General features: G+C 39.3%; 1 protein-coding gene and 1 long non-coding RNA gene across 3 annotated transcripts in view; one reads left to right on the top strand and one right to left on the bottom strand.

The window, feature by feature from the left end:
- The window catches only part of LOC123520294 (exportin-4-like), a 33,959-nt gene extending 25,771 nt beyond the window's left edge, over positions 1 to 8,188 (top strand). For both annotated transcript variants that reach the window (XM_045282471.1, XM_045282472.1), the window contains exons 19-23: positions 353 to 508; positions 817 to 1,032; positions 2,646 to 2,798; positions 3,165 to 3,257; positions 4,122 to 8,188. In XM_045282471.1, coding sequence (XP_045138406.1) covers positions 353 to 508; positions 817 to 1,032; positions 2,646 to 2,798; positions 3,165 to 3,257; positions 4,122 to 4,316 — 813 coding nt within the window. In that variant the 3' untranslated portion in view covers positions 4,317 to 8,188. The remainder of the gene's footprint in view (positions 1 to 352; positions 509 to 816; positions 1,033 to 2,645; positions 2,799 to 3,164; positions 3,258 to 4,121) is intronic.
- On the bottom strand, positions 627 to 4,564 carry LOC123520299. Its single transcript, XR_006679222.1, has 2 exons — positions 4,426 to 4,564; positions 627 to 669 (listed from the first exon to the last, which is right to left on the bottom strand). It is a non-coding gene; the product is annotated as an uncharacterized LOC123520299 (long non-coding RNA).
- Positions 8,189 to 10,835: the final 2,647 nt, after the last annotated feature.

Below are 10,835 nucleotides of genomic sequence, written 5' to 3'. Positions count from 1 at the left end.
TATATATATATATATATATATGCTCATTACATGTACCTTAAATATTTAGTGAAAATAAAGATGTGTGTGTATATATATATATATATATATATATATATATATATATATATATATATATATATATATATATATATATATATATATATATACACATATATATATATATATAACACTTTAACAAAACAGTATTCTTTCAGGTACAAGCAAGTTGTTGGTTTGTTAAGATTTTTATTGTTTAATTGATAATCTACTAATACCTTTGTAGTGACAGTTGCATGGTCTTAGAAATCCTAGCAATTGAAAAGCATCTTTACCATTCATGTTGTGATGCTCTTGGATCTTGCTCCATCAGAGTGCTAGTAAGCAACTGTATGAAGCTTCAGTTCATCTGGTGGGGACGTATGCTAAGCACAACATTGGGAGGCGCACTCTTGAGGCTCGTGGGGAAGAGGATCAGTGGAGAGATCTACAGCTGCTTATGGAACTTCTCACTTCCCTGCTGTCCAAGGTAGAGGCTCACATCTAGAGCCCATGCATCTTAGCTTTCTCACTCTCCTCATGGCTCTCTCTCTCTCTCCTCTCTCTCTCTCTCTCTCTCTCTCTCTCTCTCTCTCTCTCTCTCTCTCTCTCTCTCTCTCTCTCTCTCTCTCTCTCTCTCTCTCTCTCTCTCTGTGCTTGTTTTGATTTATTTTCTGTGTGTTTGTTTGTGTGCATATCTTTAAGGAGTTCACAATGTGGACCTTTAGTGCAATCATGGGAAGGGTTGAGGAGAGGATAGTGTTTTTTTGCTGGAGTCATAACCCTACTGTGCCTCAGGACTTCATTGACCTGGCGCCATCGGGTCATGGGGAGGATCAGGAAGTGGTGGCAGCAGCAGACGTGTGTCTTTTTGGCCTCAACATCATCATGCCACTCATGTCACGAGATCTACTCAAACTGCCTTCACTGTGCTCCCAGTACTTCAAAATGGTGACCTTCATTGCTGAGATCTATCCTAGCAAGGTCTGCATGCTGCCTGAGGAGCTCATGAAGGTGAGTGATTCAGAGCTGCCACTGTGACAAGATGCACACAGTTTTAGTCTCACTTCCCTCATTCAAATGAAAAGTGGCATGGAAACAGTGGTCAACTATATTATCATGATGTGAGTCCTGAAATATTAAGATAAACAGCTGAAATATTAGGGTAAATTATAAAGGGCTCAGACAATCATAAAATGCCAGGCCACAGTCTGACATTTTATGATTTTCTGGGCCTTTTTTTTCCAGTCTTAGGTATCCTTCCAGGCCTTAGTTTTTGAGGAGGAGTGTTGGTGCTACTGTCCTGGTTAAACTTTGCAACCCACTGCTGTACACTACGGTGGCATATCCTGACTTGTTCAGCTATTTGTTTAATTGTGCAGCAATTTTTCTTCAAGGCTTTGATTTAGGCTATGTGTTTTGTGATTAATCCTTGCTAGAGCCTATTGTAACAACACTAGATAGATTAGATGAAGGGGCATTGGTGGTCAAGAGCAAACCACACTCAGAGCACTTGCAGAATACAACCTTCCTCATTAGGGTCTCAAGGGCAACTGATCAGAAGTGGTAACGGTGGGTTTATAAGCCACACATGCTACACCACTATGTTGCGCTGTTCAATAATATACCATAAAAATTCAATCCCATTAGGGTTCTTTCTTTTTCACCAAAACATTGGACTGACTCAATATTATGTTGAGCGCTGTAGTTGGAAAATGAAGTTCCATTAGGATAGTTTAGAAGTGTGCTTACTATGACACATAAAGATAGAAATTCCTCATTACATGACACATTAAGAAAATTACTAAAAAAGTTATTTACAAATTTATTGTGAGGTACATATTTAGTTTTACATCATATGTGGTCACACCATCCATAGTTCTGATTGGAAAGGTTCATTCAGATGCACTAACCATTGTATTGGTGAAACTGGTGAAGGTTAAACATCTTTGATGTCATTAATATTTTTTTCAAACAATAATATGACATCCTGCCCTGCCTTGAAAGGAGGAGGTAGTAAACACCTGCCAAAATGGTGATTACTCCCAGTGAGGTCTAATAGCACTAGTTCAGGAAGTCCTGTGAACTTATCATTAGAGCCAGCTGTGACCTCACTGAATGTTTCCCTTTGTGTCTCAACATAAGGGGGCAGTCACAGTCACAACCTGCCCTCTAAAGACAACTCTCTTCCTTCACACAAAACTACGTGCATCTATCTACACATATATTCATGTAAAGTTTAAAATTGACAAAAAAAAAAAAAAAAAAAAAAAAAAAATACATCCTTGGAGTTCCTTTCTGACTTTATTTCAATTTAACAAAATTTTTTAGCAATTTATTTTTTTTCCTTAGCTGGTGTTTCCTCTTTCATGAAGAAAAAAATAAGCACTGCTAAATGTAGCTTTTGTTGTGTTCATTGTTAAAATATCAAGTTTTTATTGTGTTCTTGTTATTGAAATTTATTTAAGTCTGGTAACAAGTGGTGGTAGGTATAGCTCATTATTGTTTCCTTTTTCATAGTAGATATTGTAAACTTAATTTGTTCATCATACATAACTCCATTATTTATCAATCTTTTTATTTAGTTATACATAGAAAGGATTTTGATTATCTTGTTTTGACTGCAGAACCTTCTAGCATCCATTGAGTTGGGCCTCACCAGTTTTGGCGCCGACGTAGGAACATTGTCCTTTGACTTTCTAGTGGTGCTTGGCTCCTACATTCACAAAAACTGTGGTCCAGAGCTGCCTGTGCGACAGGGACTACGGCCTTTTCTCAAGGTAATGTGCTATTTTAGCAGCATATGACTAATTAATGTGCTTGGATAATCTATATTTTCATTATTTGTTCAGTCACAAATGCAGCCACCTAACTTATCATGTGGCCTGTTCAGATGACTGCAATGTAAGTCTGATGCCATTTGCCATACTGTCGTATGAATTGATAATATTAGATGCTAGAGCAACAGCTACTGAAAGAGTACAGGAGTGATTGCTATAAAGAAAAGGAATAGCCATCTTCCATCATCTCAGCCATTAAATCCACAATGTTTCCATAGCTCCAAAATCCAGCCATGTTAGGATCATAAATAATTGAAATGAGCTATTATTTGTCTAAAGACTTATTGCCTTTTGTGTTGCTTGCAGCTCGTACTAGACTTAATCTTGTCACAGCAGATCAATTCTGACCTGTTGCAAGCAGCATCAGCAGCCCTCTACACACTTATCTGCTGTTTCCAGGTATGTGTCAGTCTGTTTCTGTCATTCTGGTCCAGGACAGAAATTTCAGATTGCAGTGATGTAGCTATGATTTAAATGCCCAAAGTTAAGAGAATGTTTTAAGCTTCATTAAGTTTGATAAAACTTTTAAATATAAAACTTGCTGTATTTGTAGAAAAGAAATATTAAGCTAATATTGTACACATACCTTTACAGATTTTCGTAATGCGTTTAGAATTTACGTAGTTTAATGAATGACTAGTTCACATCTTTTTCTTTGTTGTAAGTTCTATCTGGTTGTTGCCCTTTCTGTTTTGTAAGAGCCCTTTTTAGAAGTAGATTCACATCATATGCATTATTTCATTAATTTCTTTTGAAGTTTTGTATCTCCAAATGGATTACTTAAGGTAAAGTAATTCTAGTCCTATTTATTTTGTTTATTGTGTGGTGGACTAGTGAGTGTGTGTGATTAGGTGCAGAGATTTGTTAGTGGTTTTGTACATTTGAACTTGATGAATAATATTACACTTTAAGAAAATAATGATTTGCTTTAGTTTTTGCATGAAAAAGTAAACTCTTATCTAATTGAAAGGCTAATGGTTTTTTTTGTAACACACATGTGGTTAAGAATAACACCTCAAGCATTTCTCAGGTTTCTGAAGAATGTTGCCACTACATGGGTCCTGATAAAGCTGAAATCCACACTTAGGTTCTGGTGTTACACTGATGTATTAGTGTGGTATGTGTGTACCACTGCCATTATGGGGTATCTATCATAATGTTGCTTCTGTGCATAGTATGCATGTACTTCAAAAATAGTCTGGTTGTAAGTAACGGGTTACTGATCAAATCTTTTACATGCTAGTACAACATTTTCTCTTGCAGGCGGAGTATCAGGAGTTGGTCCAAACTTTGCTGCACAGCCAGACAGATCCCACCACAGGACAGCGTCTGGCAGAATCTTTCACACAGCTCACCACAAACGTAGAGCTCACTGCAGATCGCATCAACCGGATCAAATTCAGGGACAACTTTGAGAAATTCATTGCCAACGTCAGAGGCTTCTTACTCGTTAAGTAGATTGTTGAGTGATATGTAAATATTCTAAAGTGGAGGAACCCATGACTAATGTTCAGTATAAAGTTTTGTATTGTAAACTTTATAGAAAATTCTTCCCACCCTCCCCCACCTCTCTCTCTCTCTCTCTCTCTCTCTCTCTCTCTCTCTCTCTCTCTCTCTCTCTCTCTCTCTCTCTCTCTCTCTGTATACATCTTACAGAGTTTCCTAGTGCTGTGATGTATCACTTGTAAAAAGAACTATTGATGAGCTTCACAAATACTGGATATCACGTCTGTACAGCAGGTGGAGGCTGGGCACTGGGGTCCCAGACATGGAGCACCGGCAAGGAAGCACTGACAAGATTCACACACAATTTCATTATGAGTAGAATTTTTATATAAAAGACCTTGAAGCTTAATTTAGATTTTTAGAAAAGTTGGTTCAGATCCGGTCATTGTGGCCTTCCTCAAGCTAATTTCTTGTGTTGCGTCCACTGCAGGTTCCTAGATGGTGAGAAGTTGTGTTGCATTTTGTAATGTCTTGGTGCAGTGAGGGGTGGCCTCACGCCTCAGTTAAGATACTTTGATCTCGTTTCAGTAGCTTAGCTGTAGATGTTAGCTTGAATTTTTAATGTTTTTATGGCCCTGAGGCTTTGTAGGTAAGGCTGGCAGCATTTGAACTGCCTGTTGGAGTGATTCATTGGCAGTGCAGGGTTATCCTAGGTAGTGAACAGTCTTGCCTTCCTTTTCTTCTAAGGAAGTTAATAATGTTTTTTTTACATTTCCTAAAGTTTGTATCCATAGCAAGCAACTGTAGTCCTCTCCCAGTGGACCTGGGACAGCCGAGGCCTGGAGCACTGCTGGCTGGGACAGTGGAGTGTTCTGAGTAGTGCTGAGCCGGAGACAGTTTGAGTGCACAAGATGTGCAAGTTGTGTGGAACACACAGCAGCCTTGGGATGCCACCAAGTGTTAGCCTGACTTGTTGCTTTAGGACCAGGACTCCAACCAACCAATGGCTGTGTTATTATTCAAAACTATCGCACTAAGTCCATTATTCATTTTTCATAATTATATCTTAACTGCACATGTTTTTCATCTCTCATAGATAGGGATAAGCCAGTATGTAGTTGTCATGTCAGCTTTGTATATAGATTATTTAAGATACAGGTATTGTACCCCAGTAAGGCATCATAATGAATGTTATGTGTAAGTTATGTCGTGGTAGTTCTTGCAGCAGGAACCTGTGACTGGTGCTGCCTTCTGGTTCCAGCTACTCCTGCAAAAAGCATAATTCTTATATTTTCACATTTGAATTATAATATTTGACTAATATCATGTCATGGAATATAAAGTTAGTACAATTTGTTGTTTAGATGGTTCAGCTAAAGAAAAGCTGCTTAGATATATTGCTGTGGCTGAACTGCACCAGTGCTGCAACAACTCTTGGTCTGTATCCGTGCTGTTTCAGAAAACCTTACATGCTCAGGTTACAAGTTCTTGTTTTTGCACATGTGCATAATTCTTGGACTAACACAAGTCAAGTTTCCAGCACTCATATATTATCATGACTGATTATTGATGGCATTATATGCTCACAAGTTATCCTGAGGAGTACTCTTTACCACAAATAATATAACATTTGCATAGAAATCAACTTGTTCATAGAAGTGTTACAAGGATGCAGTTCTTGTTCACATCAGAGTGTGGTCTAACTTGATCTGATTTAGAATCGTCTTTCCATCACTATGGCAGATTTTGCATACAAGTTCACCTTGTTCCCAATTTGCACATTTTTGCTTTACACCAGCTGCAGATATAACATTTCCATTCTATAGTGTCCCTCCTTGCCACTTTATATATTAAACAATTATTTGTCATTCTTTCATTGATTGTCTTTAAATTAACACACCATTCTATGTTTGTATGGTGAATTAACTTGTTAAGGATCTTGGGTAACATTTCCAAGTAGAAATTTGTGGTATTGAGTAATATTTCACTCATTGATTACTGCTGCTGATGCTGTTTCTGCAGAATTGCTGAACGAAAGTTATTAAATTTAATTTTTGCAAGTGTGAGCTTAAAAAGTGTGCAGTTTTTATTCTGCATTGGTCAAGCTGGCTAAAAGGTGGAGACTTTTAACTATCTGTAACACAGATGCTGATGAACTCATCATGGCAATGTCTTATGAATCTAACATGCAGCTTGGCTGCAGCATGCATTTAGTTCTCGTGGTATTTTTACTTTCCTTGTGTGTGTGTGTGTGTGTATATATATATATATATATATATATATATATATATATATATATATATATATATATATATATATATATATATATATATATATATATATAATTTTTCAGTTTCAAATTTATTGAAAATCTAAGCATAGATTTTGGCTGGTTTGGAACCTAAGACCTGCAACTGCCCTGAGTCACTTAGTGCTACATCATAACCTGGTCATATTCATGTAAAGTTATAATTTATGAGCATGAAAGCACAGTGATTGGTGCTAAGGGATGGTGTGAAGACATCAGGAGGGTAAATTTTGTGTGTGAAACTATTGAGCATAAGACATGTGTTTTGAGGAGGAAGATGGGAATTGCACAGGCAGACATTGTGGTGAGGATACTGAGCAGCACCATCCATGGAATAATAGGCAAGTCAAAAATAGAAAATTTTAATTCTTTTCCCCAAAAATGTTATCTTTGTTGTCACTTATTCCTAACATATAAGTTATGTTTTATGCTAATGAGGCTTAAGAAGAGACTTGGTATTGTGTAAGGAAGGTGTTGAGGGGGGCTGCCTTGTGGCCCGCTTTACTCCCACACACTAAAGCTTTATATAATTTTAACACAAGTGCTAGAACTTTGAAATATAAGGATAGTTTTAATAATTGTCACAAACAAATTGGATCAAACTCAAGTCATAAACATGTCAACTTAATCATTCTTGTTAGTTGTGGTCAGCCTGATTCAGTAGTGCTTCAGACAAAGCCTCACTGTACAGCAACTTCAAGATTCATATCACATTGAATTTTTAAGCTAGTGTTTGCAGCTTCTCCATTGTAGGTTGATGTGTTGGTGTATACAGTGTAGAAAATATAATTTTCATTGTATCATGAACTACTGAAGGTAAAGAACTTTATTTTTTTATTTTAAGTTGACTTTTTATATTAATTGTATGTATGTTGAAGGAGTAACAGTATTAGATTAGTCTGTAATGAGGTGCTTGTGTCTAAATCAGTATCTTTGTATACAGTCAAGTCCATAGTAGCCTTCTCTGACCATACTTGAGGAGTACAAGGCAAGGACCACTAGTGAGAAGCAAGGAGCCTCTCCGTAATGGGAGTTGGGCTTATCCCATGCAACAACGCACTTTATCTGGTTGTGACAATCCATAATACCGTCCTTCCTTCTGTGTCTCACATCCCCTTGCATTAACCAGTAAGCTAAGATGTGGCTTTCTGTGTAAAATTTGCTGCTGTGTGCTGGATGTCTTTTTAAGACAAGCAAAAATAAGAGGGGCATTAAGTGCGTCAAATGTTAAATGTTATGTTGTGTTGTTTTGACGCCAAGGAATCTCCTTTAACAGAAAGGTTTATGTATTTATGTATTTATTTATTTATAATTTGTATGGTCAACCTATGTAAAGGTTGTTGCGGAGAAAGTCAGGAAGTTTTTGACTGAAAAACTGCGCCACTGGATTTTTCACACGTGACATCTTTAAGTATTTGGTCAGATGAAAAGTTGCATGCATGTGTGGAAGTGCGAGTGTATGGCTGTGTGTGGGTGTCAGGTGGTCCTCCCAGGTACTGCGGGAGACAGCGCTAGTGAAAAATATTCCTGAGTGCTGTAAGTACAACTATCTCTTAATAGAGCTTATGAAACCTGTCATGCACTTGATTAATTGACTTACCTTTTCCATCTTTTCTTACAAATAAAAAAAGTTTTCAGTTGTAGCTTTTGCTATCTAGATGGTCCAATTTTAAAGGAAAATAAGTGAGTTGGTGGAGGACAGTCTCTTCCAGAAGTAAGGATTGGTGTCCTCTACAATACCATATACCATCCTTGTATTCTTTTTCTTGTGTCTATATGCTCTCCAAGGGTGTTTTCTTTCTGTTCTATAATGTCTTCAATGATGAGACTAACCTGGAGACCCACTTATCCATGTTCTCCAAGTGAAGGTGATTCACAGGTTTAATTTCATTCTTTGAGGGAATTGTCTTTTTGTGTTGGGTTTGCAACTGATATAAAACTTAGCTCAACTGTAGGAGGATCCAGTTGTGGGAGTACTCAGACCCAGAGAAGTCTGCACAGAGAGGAAAACTGTCTGGGACTAGGTTGTGACTTGGTTTGATGGTGGTACAACTTAAGGGCCTGAACTGGACACAGAACCCTCTCCTCATCATCATGCCCCACCAGAAGAGAGACTGAATTCTGAATTCCCTAGCAACTGGCTTTGTCACCGACTCTGTCTTTGCAATAAATACTGGGAGTTTTGACATTTAAATTCTCCCCTTGAACAACAACCTGAAAAGTGCAGGCTTGAAGCTCACCAACCCTAATGGCAGTAGTGAGAGCCATAAGGAACAGTGTCTTCATGGTCAAATTCCTCATGGAGGCCTAGGAGATAGACTTAAAAAGGGCTCACATGAGAGCCTTGAGCACAACATCCAGATTCCAAGGAGGCATCCTGCTGATAGGCCTGGGAATTTGCCTGCTGCAGGCATTGATGGCATCACACTGGATGTAATCAGTAGACAAGTCAAACCCCTTGAAATGGAAGACACTTTTCAACATAGCCTTTTAGCTCTTAATGGCAGAGATAGAAAGATGTATATGAACCAGGAAGTCTCCAAACTTCTGGTTGGATGGGATGGAGATGACAATTCCTTTGACACCAGGTGTAGTGTTTGTTTTCTGCATTAATAATTCATAAGAGTAGAATGCAGCTTGGCTCCCACCAGGAACTGCACAACCTGTTGGGAATAGCTCCAGAAGCAGAGAAGTGGCTTGACAGAGGAATGTGAGGAATGAGGTGGAAGTGGTGGATGTGAGGTGGAAGGTGGCAAGGTGTGTTGCTGGTCATCTATAGGAACCATTCCTTTTGGGGCCAGAAGTGTGCAGTGAGGAGAGAGGTCCCGAAGCTTGTTGACTTTCCTGACTGCTGCAAATGGAGGGAAGGCATACAGGTGCTGGTGGTCCCAGTTGTACATTAACCCATCCACTGTTATCGCCATGGGATCCTTGAATGGAGAGATGAAAGTTGAAATCCTATAGTTGAGCATGGTGGCAAATAGATCTATGAGCGGGCAACCTTTGAGCTTCCAGAGAGAGTCGTATACCTCTTGGTGGAGTGTCCATTTGGTGGAAATGATGTACAACCTGCGACTGAGGGAATCAGCAACCACATTGGCAGAGCCCTGAAGAAACTGGGTGAAGATGGTATTAGAATTCTGCTCTGACCAACTCAGGATAGCCTGTGCCTTGATATTGAGAGACAATGAGCGAGTCCTACCGTTTGAGGAGATACAAAAGAGCAGTGTGTCGTCAGAAAAGACAGACAGTGCTTTCCCGTAGCAAAGCCTCAAAGTGCTGCATACTGAGGTGAATTTCCCTAAACTCCAGGAGGTTGATGTGGAAAGCACATTTCAGCAAGGGTCAAATGGTATGCGCTAAGTGATGAAGCACCGAGGCATCCCAACCCTCAGAAGAGGCGTCTGTGTAAAAGACACATTTCCAGCGAGGTTGCATGATGTGACTGTCTCGCTAGGAGATTGGCATCATCTGACCTCCATAGAAGGTTATATAGCTGTTCATGTCCTAAGGAATAGGTATCATTCCGGGTCAGACCAATCCACCTCTCATCTGCTGAAACTGCAGACTCTGCTTGCTGTGACAAGCTCTGGGTACAAGATGGATAAGTGAAGCTATATGGCCCAGCTAAACCACCCACTATCTTACTATGGATCGACTGTCATCCAGGAACATGACCAGAAGGAGAGAATGCTGTCCATGTTGGAAAAGCCTTCAAAGCAGTAGAGTGAATCTCCATTTCCAGGAAAGCATTCTTTTGAGACAGATAGAGGTTTGACTTGTCCCAGCTGACTGTGACTCCCAGGCCAGGAACATAACTCCCAGGAAAGTCTGAGTCAAAGCAGATGACTCCTGTTCTGACAGTCAGAAGTAGCCAGTCATTGAGATAATGTAGGAGGCAAATCCCTTTCTGGTGTGAAGCCGCTGAAATCAATGCCATCATCCCTGTGAACCCATAGGGAGCTGTGGAAAGTCCAAAGCAAAGGACCCTGAACTTGAGAGGCTGAGTTTTCCAGTTGAACCAAAGATATTTGCAGCTCTGGATGCACCAAGACCTGGAAATATTTGTTCTTGAGGTCAATGGACACCATTGAATTATTCTGATCAATGGCCCAATAGCACATTTGTAACTGTCTCCATCTGGAACTTGGTCGGTCGACATAGATGTTGAATGCTGACAGATCCAAGACAGACTGAAAACCTCCCGAGACATTGGGAACTAG

Source organism: Portunus trituberculatus, chromosome 46 (genome assembly GCF_017591435.1).
Source record: "Portunus trituberculatus isolate SZX2019 chromosome 46, ASM1759143v1, whole genome shotgun sequence".
In the NCBI taxonomy this organism is placed as follows: domain Eukaryota; kingdom Metazoa; phylum Arthropoda; class Malacostraca; order Decapoda; family Portunidae; genus Portunus; species Portunus trituberculatus.
This window is presented reverse-complemented; position numbering and strand designations above follow the sequence as displayed.